A 20,374-nucleotide genomic window follows, 5' to 3' on the forward strand; every position below is an offset into this window, starting at 1 on the left:
TTTTACATTTCCTTCCATTTTCTCTAGCAGTAAATTTTGAGCAAATGTGTAAATACCAACTGATAAACAATAGTAGTATTATAGGTGTTTGAAGCGTATTCACAGTCATGTTTTATGGAACTCTTTCAAGAAAGGTAGCACTTTTATGTATAGAAAATGGACCAAATAGGATTGCTCAGATAGTTTCTCCATGATCATCTTTAAACATTTGAGTAAGTACTGGAGTTTATACTGTTTTAATATTAACTCATACAAATTATATTTTGTCAACTTTTTGACAAATTGTTTGAATTGTTTGATTTGCTTTATTCTTTACTGTCTTTCCCTGCCTGTCTTATGATCGTTATTCCATATATCACAGAAATTTGACTTTAGTTTTTAAAAAAATTCAAATCATCATATGCTGCCATAGTTTTTAAATAAGATTTTTGTTGTACTATGTTCAATTGGTTTAATGAAATTTGTGCATTTTATTTGCCATTTAACCATACTTTAATCTTTTCCTTTCAGTGTATGCCTAGTAAATGGTGCTGGTGAAAAGATATTGCTCTTCTAAAACTAGATAGTATATCAAGTCTAGTAATGTTAAAATGTTATTATTTAAGGTTTTTCTTCTTGAGGATAAATTAGCCCCAATCTTTTTGGTTTTGGTACTGGAGGTTTAACCCAGGAGAGTTTTAACACTAAGCTACATCCCATCCCCACCAGTTCTTTCTTTTTCTTTTTCTTTTTTTTTTTTTTTTTTTTTTGAGACAGGATCTTGGTAAGTTGCTTAGGGCTTTGCTAAGTGGCTGAGGCTGGCCTCGAACTTGTGATCCTCCTGCCTCATCTGCCTGAGTCATAGGATTACAGGTGTGTACCACCACAACCTAGCATAGGTCAAAATTCAGTATATCAGTTAAAAATTGGTGAACAAGAATTATAAGAGCAGGATATATTGAGCAAAAAAATAACTTGCAAAACACTTCTAAATTATCCCATTTAATCTTTATAGCAGTCTTTGAAGTTAACATTTTATTAATTCACATTCTTAAGATATAGAAATTGAGATATAAATAGGTTAGACACAGTCATTTAAAATTATATATAGTGTATATATATGTGTATATGTATATGAATATATGTACATATATAAAAATTTAAATTTTAGGAAATGTATTTATGCTATTAATGCAGTATCAACTGAATTATTCAAATGAGGGTGAGAGATTTCTATCTTCAGCCATATGATATGCAGACACATACAGACATACATTATTCAAGATAATTATAATGAAAATCTGTTTTCAAGCTGGTGACAGAAAGTGAAAGTTAGAATTAATTTTCTCATCAATTGGTCATTGTGTGTGATGCATTTACTCTAAGACGTGAAGGAAAAAAGAGCACTAATGTTCACAGGAAGTTTGATTAAAAATATTCATAATTAGATCAAGTAGAAAGACCATAAATTCTTTAATTTCATTAACTTTGTGGTCAGAGATTTAGAGTAAACCCTAATCTTCAGCATTAGTTACAAGGGAGGTAGAACATGAATAAATTTAGATAAATTGTTAATACTAATTACTGTTGCTTATTCATGACAGACATTGCTTTATCTTCTACTTTAAATACATTTACAGAATGAACAATTGCCTTTTGGCATTATTATCCTAGACTCCAGGGATAGAGAAAACTACCTCTTAAATTATGTGGTTTATGGAGCTGGGCCTGGGGCTCAGTGGTAGAGCATTTGCCTAGCACTTGTGAGGCACTGAGTTTAATTCTCAGCACCACATAAAACTAAATAAACAAAATAAAGGCATTGTGTCCATCTATAACTAAAAATACTTAAAAAGATTGTGGTTTATTCTGTACTCAGTTTTACCCCAAGTGGTTAAAATATTTTTAATTTTGGCAAATAATTCAACGATATGACAACTTGGATAATCAAAATGTTCTTAATAATTTAATTAGTATTCTCAGTAATTAAGTTCTGTTTCATGCATGCATTTATGCTAAGCCAGAGGAAGCATCCTTAATTAGATGATTTAGCCGAAATGATTTTATTTTGACTCATATTTAGCTGGATCCAGAACGAAGTTTATTTGACCAAGGAGTAAAGACAGATGGAACTGTACAGCTTAGTGTACAGGTAATTTCTTACCAAGGTAAGTTAAATTTTACATTGTTTTTCTCATTTTTGTGAGTTGTAGGTGTTTCAGATGGTGTTAAATGACTTAAAGTGAGTTATAGTCAAATATCCTTGCAAGTCTGGAAGCTACCACTCTAGCTGTTAATTTAGAACTATTGTTTTTTATAGTGAGCCACACTAGTCACAAAATGAATATCATGTGCCTACTTGCCCTTTCTTGACTTAATTCCAAATAGAAGTACTGACTCTAGCGTCTAAATCACATCTGGACCCTCGTTGAAGGAAATTCAGTCACTATAGTATAGCACAGAATTTGCAAAGGAAGTGGAGCAACCCAGTCAGCCATATCTATCACAGTGTTTTACTATTGTGCATGTACACAAATTAAAAACGGAAATTAGAAGAACATTTTGGTAGGTTGACTATTGGGTTTTAAGAATGTGGTTTGTTGGGATTTCTAATAAGAATTTTAAAATATTTAATCTCTGAACATATGTTGCTTGCAATTGTGTTTCCCCAAAGTGTAGTTTTCTTTGAACTTTGAAAATGATAACTACCTACTTTTGATCCTTCATTCCTCCAGGATTGATTATTGGTTGCAAATGGGAAAGAAATTCATTGTTATGAATTTTTTTTATCTTTAAAAACTCAGTGACCTCTCAAGGCACATTTTACAAAAGCTTGACTTGAAGCCATAAAAGTAAAATTTGGATATGGATGAGGGAATGAATCTTAGGAAAATACTTTTTTTAAAATTCTAATTATTTTTATCATATGTATTTGAAAAAGTGACTTGTATATAATCTAGTCAATGATAACACATTTTCTTAAAATACTGGTTTTCATAGAGGATTTAAGTTGACCTTTGTTTTTTCTTTCAAATTTGCTTTTGATTAAATTCCATTGTAGATTATAACAGATTCCATAAGCTTTTGCTGTAAAATAATATTGTAGCTTTTTAGAGCTGTCTTTTCAAAGTAGGTATTTGAGATTATTTTCACATAGGCCTAGTTTTTTCTGTTTTGAAAAAAAAATAGTATATCTTATAGACAATTGTGTAGAAACCCCTAAATAGAATTGCTGTCTTTATGGAATAATTTCTTAGCTTAATTCTAATATCTGAAACATAATTGGATGTTTTTTATGTTGGAATAGGCATGGAAGAGTCTCTGAATTAATCATTTAACTCATGTTGATTTTTATGTTTTTCACAGAATTTACAGTTCTTAATATCTTTATACTAGGGGTTTGAATATCTTCTGGATTTGGGTTTTTCTTCATTTAATTGAAAATGAAAGTCAGAATTTAATGGTGTGAACTTAACAAAGTCAGCATGGTTTTTACACGTTCTTTGTTCTTTAAAAAGAAAAATAGGGTCAGTAATTTTAATTTGCTTAGAAAAATTTTGTTTTAAAAATCTTAGGGTATGTAGCTACTCAACATTTATACTGTTCCTAGTCTAATTTTTATTTTTTATTCTATGTTGGTACTTTTTATTTATTAACTTTTTATTGTGGTTAAAAACTGGTACTTTTTTTCTTTCCTAATGATGTTTGTAGATACGACATGTATGTGTGTATGTTTTAATTATTGTAGACAAGTTGTAAGACTGGTTAAAGAATTCTTGGATATCATTTACCCAGATTCACAAATATTCACTTTTGTCACACTTTCTTTTTTTGCCATCTCCCCACACATTTTTTTTTCAACTATTCAAGCATAAGTTGCAGACATGATCCCTTTCTGTCACCAGTGTGTGCTTTCTTAAAAAAAAGGATTCTTTTATATGACCACCATACAGTTATCAAAGTCAGGAAATTAACATTGATACAGAACTGTTATTACCAAAGTTCTATTGAATTGTTAATAGGGATCTATTAAGTTCTCTAGATAAAGATATATTGCTAAAAATATTTAAATTTTTTTTTTCTGTCATTTGGGAACGTATAGACTAAATTTCATTTTTTTTGTGTGTCTGTGGCTTATGTGTTGTCATCTCAATTTAAATTTATATATTTTTTTAAATTTATTGTTAAGGAATTGAGCCAAAGCTTAACATCCTTGAAATTGTTAAAACTGCGGAAACTGTTGAAGTCGTTATTGATCCAGATGCCCACCATGCTGAAGCAGAAGCACATCTTGTTGAAGAAGCTCAAGTGATAACTCTTGATGGTACAAAACACATCACAACCATTTCAGATGAAACTTCAGAACAAGTGACAAGATGGGCTGCTGCACTGGAAGGGTATAGGAAAGAACAGGAACGCCTTGGGATTCCCTATGGTAATTAAACTTGTATTTGTTAAACTGTAACACACTTAAGCATGTATGATGAATAAATTTTGGTGCTGGGAATACAAAGAAGTATAAAACAAAATTTCTGGCCTTACCATATTCACATATAGTTGAAAAGAAAGATGAAAATAAATAATTGTTAGAAAAGGCAATATTAAAGCTGTCAGTAGCTTATAGAACACAATAAACTATTAGAATTTAAAGGAATCGTAGTGGCCTGAGAGAAAATTGAGGAAGATTTTTTTATAGACAAAAATTATTGTGCAGCAAAGGGCATTAGAGACCAGAAACATTAGGCACAAATCTGGTAGTATGTGTGATAGTAAGAAGGTTTAGTCAATAGAGTTAAGCTGTTGTTGGGATAATTGAAAAATGAATGTGGCATTGATATTTCATATGTTAAGCAGGTAGAGACCAGATGGAGAAAACACAAAAGCATATTATTGTAGCTTATTCAATCCTAGTATTGTCCAGGCTAGCTTAAACAAAGTGATTTTTTGGGGAGTGTAAAAGAAGAGATAGGTACTGAGATAGTGCTGAGTTGGGCATGGTGGTACATGCCTGTGATCCCAGTGAGTAAGGAGACGGAGGCAGGATAATCAAGTTTAAGACCAGCCTGGGCAACTTGGCAAGACTATATTAAAATAAAAAATAAGGGCTTTGGGTGTTGTTTAGTGGTGAAGTACTCCTGGGTTCAATCCCCAGTACTGAAAGAGAAAGGGAGGGAGGGAGGGAAAGAACAAGAGAGGAGGAGGAGAAGAGAAGGAAGGGGAGGGGGGAGAGAAAACAGTGCTAGGACTAAGCAGAGAATGTGAGTGCAGAGAGGGGAGATTCAAGTATTGAGTGACTGGGGCAATAATCTTGATAAAAATCAGTCGCATCTTCATTACATGTGTAATGAACACTACATGTATACGCAGACATAGTGATAAAAACTGGACTCATGATGGTGCACGAGGAAGAGCATGCTTTTAAAAGCCTTGTTGGAGAAGTAGGGAAATCTGGTATGCTTAGAGCCACTTCTTCACTTGTGTGTATGTACCCAAACACATATACATGAGTGTATGTATATATGGGCACATAACACATATACACATATATATATATGTGTGTACATGTATTGATGTATGTGTACATCAATACATGTATTGAAGTGTGTATAATTTTTATGCTGAATTTTTTCAGTATTTCACATTAAACAACTGGGGATGAAATTGATGTTAATGAAGTCTGGTCAAAATCAGTCAAAATAGTTATTCTTTTATTAAATAAGAATATTGAAAGCATATGTTGAGATTGATTATTTTTCTTCCACTTAGAATGATTTTTTTTAAAAAACAAATTCATGCTTTTCAGCCTTCAGAATTGTCATTGCTAACATTTTAAATGTCACATATACACACAAAGAAATAAAATACTATAGAAATAGTTTAATACCTAGCTATTCAGTTCCATAGTTCTTCCTCAACCCCATCAGTGAGATATGTCATTTATGGTATATTTGATTGATTTAAAGAAAGAAAAAATCTCATAGGAAAAACAGTAATATCTTCAACCCTTTACCTCAGGTGCAGCTATCCTTTTGCTTTATTGCTTTTAATCATTATTAACTTCATATTATAGTGGATGAGGTTTTGTTTCCTTTCCATAGAGCACAATGATACCTTACCTTCTCATTTTGTAATAAGTTATATAATTTTTTAATTTAAATCGTTAGGTACTGTGTGCCTTATGAGTGTTTATTTATTGTATAACTGATTATATTTACACAACTCCTAGTTTTCTGAAATTCAAAGTTGATTTATTTTTGGTTGTACAGGTTTGTATATAATACCACTTTCTCCCATTTTGAGCTATTTTTGTTCCTGTTTTTAGTTAGTTTTTTCCAAATTCTCAAGTGTCTTTGGATCAAGTCTTTTCTATCTGCTGCAGAGCTGTCATCCTACTACTGGATCCCCATTTTACTGGATGTCATATTTTTCTTTTTTCATAGTTTTAGTCGCTTGTTTATGCACTAATCTTTCTTAAAAAAGGGTTTACTAGACAGGGTACTAAGAAATAGATTTTTTTTCTTTTGTTGAGCTTTATACATCTAAAACTACCTTTATTCTATTTTCTTTGATTGTTTGAGTATATAATACTATAGTTGAAAATTAATTTTTCCTCAAAATTTTGATGACTCCTGTTTCATTATTGTGAAACATTCAGGGGTATCTTCATCTAGCTTGTTTATATCTCTCTTTTTTTTTTTTTTTTTTTTTTTTCCTGGAACCGTTTTATATCTACGCCTATTATCTGGTCTTTACCTTGGTTTGGTGACAGTGTGAATCTTTTTCATTCATTTAGACTTGTGGTTTATGTTGTAAAGTTTCAGTCAGGCCCTGTACTATTGAGTTTGACAGCCAATAGTCACAAGTATGCACTTGAAATGTGCCTGGTCAAGAACTGAGATGTGCTGTGTGAAATAACCAATTAAATCAAATTTTTTATCACATGTTTAAATAGTAATATATTTGGGTATATTAGACTAAATGAATGTATTATTAAAATGAATTTCACCTACTTGTTTTAATGGGCATTAGAAAATCTAAAATCACATAAAATTTTGCATTATATTTCTTTGGATTAGTAGTGATCTAGATAATTGCCTTTGATTCTAGAGATTTTTCGTACATTATAATTTTGATAATTACCTTCTGTGTTTCTGTGTTGTTTTTTGTTTTGCTTTGTTTTTGGAACTCCTGTTGAATGTCCTGGATTTATCTTCTGTATTGTTTTTCTTTCCTCTTTTTCACCTCTGTACTACTTTCTATCAGATTGTTTCGCTTTTATATTTTAAACCATCTGATTTTGTTATTTGGTTTTGGTACTGAATATTGAACATAGGGTTGCTCTGCCACACCCTAGCCCTTTTTATTTATTTATTTTTTATTTTGAGAGAAGGTCTTGCTAAGTTGCTGAAGCCAGCTTTGAACTTTAAATTCTCCTGGCTCAGCCTCCTGAGCTACTGGGATTATAGGGGTATACCACTGTGCCCTGCATGATTTTAAATTTTAATTTACACGGACTCTTTGATTTTGTTTGCTTTTTTCCATAACATTCTTTTAACTTAAATATATATATATATATATATTTTTTTTTTTTTTTAAATTGTACGTGAACACAATACCTTTATTTTATTCTTATGTGGTGCTGAGGAACAAACCCAGTGCTTCACACATGCTAGGAAGTGCTCTACCACTGAGCCACAACCCCAGCCGTAAAACCAAATAATTTTAAAACTAATTGCTTTGATGTTTTGAAGGATTTGTTGACTAGATGCTGATAAAAAGGGACATTGGCCTTTTCATTAAAAGATACTCAAATGTGATATGTGTGGATCTTTTTGTTGACTTTCTTCAACTTGTATAATTGGCCAAATACGTGTTGGAATAGGAGATTGGGGTGACCTTTAGGGATTGATGAGTATGTGAATGCTGCATTCTAAAAGTGGAATGAGAACTGAGACAGGGAGGAGGTGGAGAGGTCTTACTCTTCCTTTTGTAGTTTTTTGTTACTGTGAACTATTCTCCCAGTGTCTGCTTCATGTCCTTCCTCATTTAAAGTGTTCCGGCGTCCACAGGTGTGGGTTGTTTTCATCTTTTGGCCCCGAGAGTGAAGGAGAGGCCATGAGATTCTAACACCATATACTTCTAAATCAGTCATCGCAGCTTTAAGCCTTTCCTCTTGCCTGGAGCCACAATGACTGAGCCTATGTATGGGTTCTGCAAGAAGAAATGCTCTCAACTTCCATTGGTATCCTTCTGCACAGACATTTCAATCATGGTTTTTCCCCTGTTCTGCCCAATTGCCTATTTCTGTGCTTATTGTCTTAAAAAAAAACTAGTAGAGATCTGTCATCCATGTCTGTTACTGTATTCTTATGTTCCTATGATTTTTTTTTATCTTTTAAAAGTTACTTCTATTGTCATATTACTAACCTTTGAGGGAAAAGAGACAGAACATGCATAAACAAAACCAGAAGCCTTGATATTTGAGAAAACAGATCAAGCTAATGTTTTCCCCTTTATTGATCTTGATAGTTTCTTGTCTAATTTGATATGAAGTGAGCTGTCTTGCACTCTTAAAGAGAGGCATAGTTCATGGTAGCTTTTCTAGCTGAACAGAATTCCCCTTTTCTGTTGTTTTCAAGTAGCATTCCAGAATTGGGCAACTTGGTTTCTCAGTTACTCTCTGTTCCCTTAATTTTTTTTTCTTTGTGTGTGTGTGTGTGTTTTTTTTTTTTTTCTTCCCATTTTTTGTTGTTATCTTTCTTTCTACCTAGCTTGGACCTGAGTCTCTTCTTTGCATTTTCTTGGTGTTCCTCTGCTTCTCATTTTTGTTTCTACTTCCAGTCTCTCCTTATTTGTGTGCCACTTTCCTGAAAGGAATCCTTGGCTAAGTTTGAAAAACTCCCAGATGCTACCCTGCTCCAGTCCTTTAAACCTCATTATGAACCCTTGTACTCAGCTGCTGTTGGTTTGGGCAAAACTTTTTTAGCCATTGCTTTCAGCCTGTTGTGCTATCAGTGGATACTTCTTGGCTACATACAGTGTTCCTACGCCCAGAATGGATCAAACATCTCTTTGCTACCCTTTGTTTTGTGCTGCACAGATACAGAGAGCATGGAGGGCTTATAGCTGTTACTGCTTTGTCTTCGCCCATGTCTGTTTTTAGAGTTCATGGGGATATCTTGTCACCTGGTTCTATTGTAAACATCCAGAAGGTGGTGGTTTTTTGATTTGGGTGTTTTTCTCCTCATCATTTTTTTCTGTTTTTCTGTATGCATTCAGAGAAATTAAAGTTAATTGCAATCTTCCTAGAATCCTTCTTCCCTTGACTTCTTTTTAAGTACAAATAATATATTTTATTTCATCCCTGCAAACAGAAACAAGAAAAAAAATGTCCACATCTCATCAGAGAGACCAATTATTCCATACTTCAACTGGCAGTGGTATACAATTAATCTCTTCACAAAAAGGTACAGAAAAGACAGTCTGGAGATCATCTTTGAAACAATTCTTTTTCACTCTTTATTTTAACAAAATATTATAATTATTGCTACTGCTCGGTATCATAATAATGAATACAGTATCTAAAACTAAATTCAGTGTAGCCTAAATCTGGAAGGTAGTGAACTTTAGCGGGTATTATAGAGAATAAATTTTGTGATATATAGGGCACCATATAGCAATTATATTTGCTACAAGGGAAACTTAAATAAGGGTGTACTTCATTCTATACTGGAATTACCTGAGATTGAGATTTCTTGTGCTGTGTACAGTAGCTGTTTTACTGAAAAGATAGCCAATCTTTATAATTTAAATTACATCTTAAATGTTCTTAATTATTTTAAGTGGTAGTTATATAAAATGAAAACCTAATCAGAAAGATTCATAAAACACGATACTCTTATATAACATCAAGTAATATTAACATTTTCTAAGCAATTTTATGTAGCACAAACACCTTTATTATACATATCTAGTTAAAATCCTCAAGAGTCCCCTCCTGCCCACCAATATAACAAAAGCAAAATTACTCAAATGTGGAAATAATGTGCATTCCGGATTACAAAATTACTCAAGGGGTTAAATGCTGTTTTTGTTTTGTTTTTTGTTTAGACAGCGTCTCACTGTGTTGCCCAGACTGGCCTTGAACTCTTTAAATATTTTTTTAGTTGTTGATGGACCTTAATTTTATTGATTGATTTTTTTATATGTGGTGCTGAGAATTTGAACCCAGTGCCTCATGCATGCTAGGCAAGCACTCTACCACTGAGCCACAACCCCAGCCCCTAGCCTTGTACTTTTGATCCTGCAGCCTCAGCCTCCTAAGCAGCTGGGACTGCAGTCAAAGGACACTGTACCCAGCTAAAGGGTTGAACTTTTAAAGCAACACTCATATGTGAAATATCATGAATAGTAATTTTTAATTTCATCATAAAAATATTTCTTTAGACTATATATAAGAAAATTTTAAGTATGAGATTAAAGAATACTATTTTAATGTAGTTATTAAATTGCCCCCAATGTTAAGAATAGCTTATGGATAGTGACTGCTACCCATTTCAAGATTATACTCTTACAAATGTAATTTTTAAAAATATACAAATAATTATCCTTCAGTTATTTTGAAGGATAGTGCAGATGAAGACATTCTTTGGGTTATGATTTCAAAACATTATTTTAAACATTACACTTCTTTCTCATAACCTTAGTAACAAAATATAGTACTGGAAGTCAAGCACACTTTCTAATAGCCTTAGTCCAACAGTTGTATCTACTGAGAACAAGTGACAGAATGATTCAATAACAATATTCTCCACTTGTCTGACAAAACAGATTATATACTTAAATAAATATTTTATAGAAATGAATATATCTTTTAGTGTTTTTGTTTCAACTTGATCCCAAACACAAAAGATTTAGACAAGATCACCTACCTGCTTATTACTACATTAACCATGTTATCAAATTCCCTTTAAGGATATAATACAGCATTGAAGAGACTTGCCTGAAAGCAAACTAATAACATTTTAAAATTTTATGTACAGAATTAAGAGTTTCATGAATCCGACACGCTCCTTGAAAATATGTGGAGCTTTTATAAAGGATATTTTGTCCTAGCCAGAATTAAAAAGCTTTTCTGCAATAGGATATAATCCCCAGTGGATGTAGCAGCACGGGGTGATCCTCAACTGTTATCTAATGCTGCCTGATGCAGCATTTGTGATTACTGGCACCAAATTCTCACTAGTACCATTGTTTGTGTTGGTAGTGGAACCTTTTACAACAATATACTCAACTTTGTTCTCCAGCTTCACTAAGCATTGCAAAATATCATCCAAAAGGACAGCAATTGTTCATTTCAGATCTGCATATCCTGCCACAGAAACATCATTCTCAACATCTGCAGTGTTCTTTTTTTCTCTGCTAGAGCTTTAACATATCTTTTGCTCAAACGTAGTATTTGTTCAGGTAACTTGACACTGCTTTGATGTCATGGTTGTTGAAAAGTACACTGCAGTAACATGAGTCCCCAAATGAGCCCAAATACAAGTAACAGTAAACTCAATTTCTGGGACATATTTTTCCTTGAGATTATAAAAATCATTTCTGATGAAGCAAACGGACTTTTGATTGAAAAGCAGTAACTGGAGAAAGCCACCAAACAATCAAGACTTTTGAAAGAAAAACACTTCTAATACTGTATGATCTTCATCTTCAGCAATGTTGCCTCCACTCTTGTATAAATTCTGTAAGCCAGGAGATGAGTTTTGAAGAGCCAGTTTAAAAAGGGCATTTGATTTCCTCTCTCTCTCCCAAAGTAGAATAGAACTGAGCTATCAATAACAGGACAAGAAGTAAGAGGGCTGCTGCCCAGGCTCCCCCTCTCTGCAGCTTGGGACTGAGCCAGCCCAGAGCCTTCCTGGCACAGCGGGGGTCTGCTGGCCCATTTTCCCTTCACTTCTTGATGGAAAAAAAAATTTTTTTTAATTTATATTGTAAACAAATAGGATACATCTTATTTCTCTGTACATGAAGTAGAGGCATACCGTTTGTGTAATCATACATTTTACATAGGGTAATAGTTTTTGATTCATTGTTATTTTTTCTCCCCCCCCACCTCTCCCACCCCTCTTTTCCCTCTATATAACCCCTCCTTTGTCCCTTCCTGCCCCCCTCCCACCCTCCATTATGTTTCATCATCCACTTATCAGTAAGGTCATTCGTCCTTTGGGTTTTTGAGATTGGCTTATCTCACTTAGCATGATGTTCTCCAATTTCATCCATTTGCCTGCAAATGCCATCATTTTATTATTCTTTATAGCTGAGTAATATTCCATTGTATGTGTATATACCACACTTTCTTTATCCATTCATCAACTGAAGGACATCTGGGTTGGTTCCACAGTCTGGCTATTGTGAATTGAGCACCTATGAACATTGATGTGCCTGCATCTCTGTATTATGCTGATTTTAAGTCCTTTGGGTATAGGCCAAGGAGTGGGATAGCTGGGTCAAATGGTGGTTCCATTCCAAGTGTTCTAAGGAATCTCCACACTGCTTTCCAGAATGGCTGCACTAATTTGCAACCCCACCAGCAACGTATGAGTGTACCTTTTTTCCCCACATCCTCTCCAACACCTGTTATTGCTTGTCTTCTTGATAATCGCCATTCTAATTGGGGTGAGATGAAATCTTAGGGTAGTTTTGATTTGCATTTCTCTTATTACTAGGGATGTTGAACATTTTTTCATTTATGTGTTGATTGCTTGTGGATCTTCTGTGAAGTGTCTGTTCATTTCCTTAGCCCATTTGTTAATTGGGTTATTTGTATTCTTGGTGTAGAGTTTTTTGAGTTCTTTATATATTCTGGAAATCAGTGCTCTATCTGAAGTATGAGTGGCAAAGATTTTCTCCCACTCTGTAGGCTCTTTCTTCACATTGCTGATAGTTTCCTTTGCTGAGAGAAAGCATTTTAGTTTGAATCTATCCCAGTTATTGATTCTTGCTTTTATTTTTTGTGCTATGGGAGTCCTGTTAAGGAAGTCTGATCCTAAGCCAACATGTTGAAGATTTGGACCTATTTTTTCTTTTATAAGATGCAGGGTCTCTGGTCTGATTCCAAGGTCCTTGATCCATTTTGAGTTGATTTTTGTGCAGGGTGAGAGATATGGGTTTAGTTTCATTCTACTGCATATGGATTTCCAGTTTTCCCAGCACCATTTGTTGAAGAGGCTATCTTTTCTCCATTGCATATTTTTGGCACCTTTGTATGAGAAAATTGTATTTATTTGGGTTTGTGTCCATGTCCTCTATTCTGTACCATTGATCTACCTGTCTATTTTGGTGCCAGTACCATGCTGTTTTTGTTACTATTGCTTTGTAGTATAGTTGAAGGTCTGGTATTGTGATACCCCTTGCTTCACTCTTTCTGATAAGGATTGCTTTAGCTATTCTGTTTCTATTCTTCCAGATGAATTTCATGATTGCTTGCTCTGTTTCTGTGAGGTACGTCATTGGGATTTTAATTGGAATTGCATTGAATCTATATAGCACTTTTGGTAGTATGGTCATTTTGACAATATTAGTTCTGCCTATCCAAGAACATGGGAGATCTTTCCATCTTCTAAGGTTTTCTTGAATTTCTTTCTTTAGTGTTCTGTAGTTCTCGTTGTAGAGGTCTTTCACCTCTTTTGTGAGATTGATTCCCAAGTATTTTATTTTTTTCAATGCTATTGTGAATGGGGTAGTTTTCCTAACTTCTCTTTCGAAGATTCATCACTTAAGTATAAAAATGCATTAGACTTATGAGCATTGATCTTATATCCTGCTACTTTACTGAAATCACTTACGAGTTCTAAAAGTTTTCTGGTGGAATTTCCCAGTTTCTCTAAATATATAATCATATCATCAGCAAATAGGGATAGTTGGAGTTCTTTTCTTCCTATTAGTATTCCTTTAATTTCCTTGGTCTGTCTAATTGCTCTGGCTAGAGTTTCAAGGACAATGTTGAATAGAAGTGGTGAAAGAGGGCATCCCTGCCTTGTTCCAGTTTTTAGAGGGAATGCTTTCAGTTTTTCACCATTTAGAATGATATTGGCCATGGGCGTAACATAGATGATCTTTACAGTGTTAAGGAATGTTCCCACTACCCTATTTTTTCTAGTGTTTTGAGCATGAAGGGGTGCTGTATTTTATCAAATGCTTTTTCTGCATCTATCAAAATAATCATGTGATTCCTGACTTTAAGTCTGTTGATATGGTGAATTACATTTATTGATTTCTGGATATTGAACCAACCTTGCATACCTGGGATAAAACCCACTTGATCACAGTACACTATCTTTTTAATTTATTTTTGTATGTGATTTGCTAATATTTTGTTGAGAATTTTTGCGTTGATATTCACTAAGGATATTGGTCTGAAATTTTCTTTCCTCGATGTGTCTCTGTCTGGTTTAGGTATCAGGGTGATATTGGCTTCATAGAATGAGTTTGGGAGGGTTCCCTCCTCTTCTATTTCATGAAATACTTTGAGAAGTATTGGAATGAGCTCTTCTTTAAAGGTTTTGTAGAACTCGGCTGAGAACCCATCTGGTCCCAGACTTTTCTTTGTTAGTAGGCCTTTTTTTTTTTGGTGGGGGGGTGCTGGGGATCGAACCCAGGGCCTTGTGCTTGCAAGGCAAGCACTCTACCGACTGAGCTATCTCCCCAACCCTGTTAGTAGGCTTTTGATGACTTCTTCTATTTCATTACTTGAAATCGATCTATTTAAATTGTGTATGACCTCCTGGTTCAGTTTAGGCAATTCATATGTCTCTAGAAACCTGTTGATGTCTTCGAGATTTTCTATTTTGTTGGAGTATAAATTTTCAAAATAGCTTCTAATTATGTTTTGTATTTCAGTCGTGTCTGTTGTGATATTTCCTCGTTCATTCTGAATTTTAGTAATTTGGGTTTTCTCTCTCCTCTGTTAGTGTGGCTAAGGGTTTATCAATTTTGTTTATTTTTCAAAGAACCAACTTTTTATTTTGTCAATTTTTTCAGTTGTTTCTTTTGTTTCAATTTCGTTGATTTCAGCTCTGATTTTAACTATTTCCTGTCGTCTACTACTTTTGGTGTTGCTCTGTTCTTCATTTTCTAGGACTTTGAGCTGCAGTGTTAGGTCATTAATTTGTTGATTTTTTTCTTTTATTGAATACAATCCATGAAATAAATTTTCCTCTTAAGTACTGTTTTCATAGTGTCCCAGAGATTTTGATATGATGTTTCTTTGTTCTCATTTACCTCTAAGAATTTTTTAATTTCCTTCCTGATGTCTCCTGTTATCCATTCATCACACAATAGCATATTGTTTAATCTCCAGGTGTTGGAGTAGTTTCTGTTTTTTATTCTGTCATTTATTTCTGATTTCAATCCATTACGATCTGATAGAATACAAGGTAGTAACTCTATCTTCTTGTACTTGCTAACATTAGCTTTGTGGCATAGAATATGGTCTATTTTAGAGAAGGATCCATGTGCTGCTGAGAAGAAAGTGTATTCTCTCTTTGTTGGTTGGTATATTCTATAAATGTTCGTTAAGTCTAAATTATTGACTGTGTTATTGAGATCTATGGTTTCTTTGTTCAGTTTTTGTTTGGAGGATCCGTCCAGTGGTGTGTTAAAATCACCTAGTATTATTGTGTAGTGGTCTGTTTGATTTCTGAAATTGAGAAGGATTTGTTTGACTTACATGGATGGGCCAGTGTTTGGGGCATAGATATTTAGGATTGTTATGTCTTGCTGATTTATGCTTCCCTTAAGTAGTATGAAATGTCCTTCTTTATCCCTTCTGACTAACTTTGACTTGAAGTCCACATTATCTGATGTGAGGATGGATACTCCAGCTTTTTTGCTGAGTCCATGTGCATGGTATGTTTTTCCCCATCCTTTTACCTTTAGTCTGTGGGTATCTCTTTCTATGAGGTGAGTCTTGCAGGGAGCATATTGTTGGATCTTTCTTTTTAATCCAATCTGGCAGTCTATTCTTTTCATTGATGAGTTCAGGCCATTAACATTCAGGGTTATTATTGAGATACAATTTATATTCCCGGTCATTTGGCTCATATTTGTTTTTTTTACACAACTTGGTTTCTCCTTTATTTGGCTGTTCTTTTAGGGTCGTTCCTCTCTTTGCTGATTTACATCATTGTTTTTCATCTCTTCCTCACGGAATATTTTGCTGAGAATGTAGCGCCAGCTTTCTTTTTGTAAATTCTTTTTAGCTTTTGTTTATCATGGAAGGATTTTATTTCGTCGTCAAATCTGAAGGTAAGTTTTGCTGGATATAAGATTCTTGGTTGGCATCCATTTTCTTTCATAGCTTGAAAAATGTTGTTTCAGGCCCTTTTAGCTTTTAGGGTCTGGGTTGAAAAATTTGCTCATATCCGTATTGGTTTCCCCCTGAATGTAATTTGATTTTTTTCTCTTACGGCCTTTAAAATTCTGTCTTTATTTTGTATGTTACGTATTTTCATTATAATGTGCCTTGGTGTGGGTCTATTGTAATTTTGTATATTTGGAATACTATAAACCTCTTGTATTTGATTTTCCATTTCATTCTTCAGATTTGGGAAATTTTCTGATATTATTTCATTGAATAGATTGTTCATTCCTTTGGTTTGTTTCTCTAAGCCTTCCTCAATCCCAGTAATTCTTAAATTTGGCCTTTTCATGATATCCCATAACTCTTGTAGTTTCTGTTCATGATTTCTTACCATCTTCTCTATTTGGTCAACTTTGTTTTCAGAGTTAAATATTTTGTCTTCAGTGTCTGAGGTTCTGTCTTCCAGGTGTTCTATCCTATTGGTTATGCTTTCTATGGAGATTTTAATTTCAAGGATTTCTGTTTGATTTTTTTTTTTCAGTATCTCTCTTTATTGAAATGATCTTTTGCTTCCCGCATTTGCTCTTTTAACTGTTGAGTGGTGCGATCATTCAAAGTCTGCATTTGCTCTTTCATCTCATTGTTTGCTTCCCTGATCATTTTAATTATGTATTTTCTGAACTCCCTTTCTGACATTTCTTCTGCCATGCTGTCGTTGGATTTTATTGCTGTTTTGATGTTATTTGTTTGGGACATTTTCTTCCCTTGTTTTCTCATATTGCTCAGGTATCTACCCCTCTAGTAGTGAAACTCTGAGATATTACAGATATTGGAGTAGCCTGAAGACTTGGAGGAACTTGATAATGCGGTGATCCACAAGGAAGCTGCCCCTCTAGGGGTGGTGGCCTTCAGGTTGGGTATATTCCCCGTCAGTGGGCAGAGGTGCCTCCACTTGTTGACTGATGAACAGCCAAAGGGGGACTAGACCGCAGACTGGGGCACGTCCTGTCTGGGCCTGTGTCTCTGGTTCTACTCCCCTGGTGGGAAATCCTCACCCAGCAGGGAAGACTCACTCTGTGGGGAAGTCTCACTGGGCAGCTCTCCTCTGAGATGTTCCCTTCAGTCCAGCACTACCACCTGGACTGGGCAGCCCTCCTCTGCGACGTTCCCAGGGGTCTGGACCTACTGCCTGGGCTGGGGAGCCTGGCCCTGCAAGGGACTCCCTCGCTGAGCAGCCCTCCTCTGCTATGTTCCCTGGGGACCAGAGCTACCGCCTGGGCCAGAGCCTCACCCTCCATGGAAGCCTCTTGCTGTGTGGCCCTCCTCTGAGAAGCTGCTGCAGTCTGGTCCTGCCGCCTGGGCCTAGGATCCTCACTCTGTGTCGAAGCCTCTCGCTGTGCGGCCCTCCTCTGCAATGCGCCGGGTTGACCGGGTTCAGGGCTCCAGCAGGGGAGTCTCACTGGGCCATTCTACTCCACAAAGTTCCCTGTGTTCCAGGACTGCTGCCCCATCCGGGGAGCCCGCCCTTCCAATGATGATGGCCACGCCCTCAGGAATAATTCAAAATGCCTGCACCAGCCTATAAAGAAGCTGGGGAGCCCCAGAGAGGGTGCACTGAGTCAGCACAGATGTAATTGCAGTGTCCCTCAGCAGTGGGGGGGGCAGGCAGGCAGGCTCAGCAATGGCATCCGACCTCAGTGTGGGGGTTAGGCGGGGTCACTCTGTGATGGCAGCCCACCTCGGCATGGGAGTTTGGTGGGCTAGCTCACCCTCCTGCTAGCTCCACGAGGCAGGCGGGCTGGTTTGCCAGCCAGCTTGCTCCTCGATTGCAACTGATCTCGGTGTGGTGGTCGGGCAGGGTCGCTCAGTGATCTTAATGGAAAATTTTAAGGGAAAAAAAGATTCTCTGACTATCCATACTTTCACAAATAGTGTGCTCTGCTTAGTACTGTACTGTTTATGCAGTTGGCCATCTTTTTCACTTGTGAATTAAATTAGATAGTAAAATACGATGGAGAAAATGAAATTATCTGGTTATACCATATAAGGGCCTGGAAGATTTTATAAGACAAAATCCTTATAGTTAAGACTATATTGTCTTGGTGTGGGGGTGGCAGCTAAGTAAATAAATAATTAGTGTGTTGTAAGGGACACTATAAGAGTAAATGCAGGAGGAGCCAGCCTTTTACAAGAAGGAAAAGGGAGGAAAGTACATTTTTCACATTTTAGAGACTAAGGGTCACTCCCTAGAGTCCCCTGGAATTTTTTTCAAGGCACCAGATCAGACAATGGTATAAACTAATATTTTGAACTCGGATAAGTTACTCTATTCTTTTCAAGATGACTGCATATGTTGCCTTTTGTGTTTTCTTGATAAAATTCCAGAGTGACCTTGACTCCATGTACAGAGAAACAACATGTATCCCATTTGTATACAATTAAAAAAAAAAATCTTTTCATATAATTTTATTTCATTTGGGGGAAAAGTCTGGAATTTGTGTGTATGTGTATTCTATGTATTGATAAGTTAATTGTAAACATGTGTACAATAGAACTAGACTAAAGGTAATATTTTTCTTTCTAGATCCTATACAGTGGTCCACAGACCAAGTCCTGCATTGGGTGGTTTGGGTAATGAAGGAGTTCAGCATGACTGACATTGACCTCACCACACTGAACATTTCGGGAAGAGATTTATGTAGTCTCAACCAAGAAGATTTTTTTCAGCGGGTCCCTCGAGGAGAAATTCTCTGGAGTCATCTTGAGCTTCTTCGAAAATGTATAAAATTAGAGTTACTATCTGTTTACATTGTACCTTTTATTTATTTATAAATTTGTTTTCATCTTAACTGTTAATAACAATAATATGCAGTTAATTAAGCAGACAAGTAGTAATACTTAACATTTACTAACTGCATATGTGAGTGCTCATAGCTCTGTTTTCTTGTTTAATTCCTATAATCCACAAATCATTATTTTCCTTATTTTTTACATAGGAGAACGAGGCTTTAAAATGCTTCACAATGTGACAGGGAGAGGCAGAGCCAGGATTCTAACCCAGGCTCATGTTAGAATTTGAGTTCTCAACTCAGATGCTTTTTCATCAGTCACTTCTTCCATTTTCTGCACATCTTCTAGAAGTTTAAGATTATTTGTTCACAGGTCTGGCTCTTATCTCATTCTCTTAGTGGGATGAAATATTTTAATTTATTCTTAGTTGAATGGGGTCTTTAAAGAGAAAGAAGTATAAGTGTACATCCCACCATCATGAATTGGAAGCCACTAGTTATAAGTGATTTCACTTTCGCTTCACAAACATTATGATCAAGTGACTATGTAGAAAAGTTAGAAACTGCTTGGATGCCAAAAAAAGAGCTCAAATAAATGTAAATTGTTTTGTTTGAATATTAATGCATTCTACATTAAAGTGACATTACTTTTGTTAAGACACCTTAGCAGAAGCCATTCCCTAATACTGTGTATCTGAGATGCTAGCCAGACCTTCATTATTTTTCAATTCATAAGTAGGACAAACTCTGACTTTACTTTTATAAGTTATGGACAAAAATATAATGGTATTTTGTTCTGTTATATGGCAAATTAGGGAAGACCTTTGCTACAGAGATTTTCCAGTCATATAATGCTTAGCTTTAGAGGCACTTTCTGTACTTTTGAATGAGAAATGAACTTTGGAGGAAGGCTTTTCTTCATTGTTTATCCATAGTTTTACTCTTATATGGATTTTTTAGATATATTTTTTTAAAGTATCAGCCAAGCGCAGTGGTGCATGCCTGTAATATCAGTGGCGCAGGAGGCTGAGGCAGGAGGATCTCGAGTTCAAAGCCAGCCTCAGCAATCTAGTGAGGCCCTAAGCAACTCAGTGAGACCCTGTCTCTAAATAAAATATAAAAAAGGGCTGGGGATGTGACTTAGTGATCAAGTGCCCTGGATTCAATCCCTGGTACCAAAAAATAAAGAAATAAATAAAAATACCACACTAAAATCCTGGCAACATTCATTGCATTTATAGGG

General features: G+C 35.3%; 1 protein-coding gene and 1 pseudogene across 4 annotated transcripts in view; one reads left to right on the forward strand and one right to left on the reverse strand.

Moving 5' to 3' along the window:
* Gabpa (GA binding protein transcription factor subunit alpha) overlaps window positions 1-20,374 on the forward strand; it is a 45,051-nt gene that overhangs the window by 11,763 nt on the left and 12,914 nt on the right. For all 4 annotated transcript variants that reach the window (XM_047564251.1, XM_047564250.1, XM_047564252.1 and 1 more), the window contains 3 exons: window positions 2,063-2,147; window positions 4,169-4,414; window positions 18,927-19,121. In XM_047564251.1, coding sequence (XP_047420207.1) covers window positions 2,063-2,147; window positions 4,169-4,414; window positions 18,927-19,121 — 526 coding nt within the window. The remainder of the gene's footprint in view (window positions 1-2,062; window positions 2,148-4,168; window positions 4,415-18,926; window positions 19,122-20,374) is intronic.
* On the reverse strand, window positions 11,169-11,581 carry LOC124992906 (coiled-coil domain-containing protein 126-like; annotated as a pseudogene).

The sequence above is a fragment of the Sciurus carolinensis genome, chromosome 9 (genome assembly GCF_902686445.1).
Source record: "Sciurus carolinensis chromosome 9, mSciCar1.2, whole genome shotgun sequence".
Classification (NCBI taxonomy): Eukaryota; Metazoa; Chordata; class Mammalia; order Rodentia; family Sciuridae; genus Sciurus; species Sciurus carolinensis.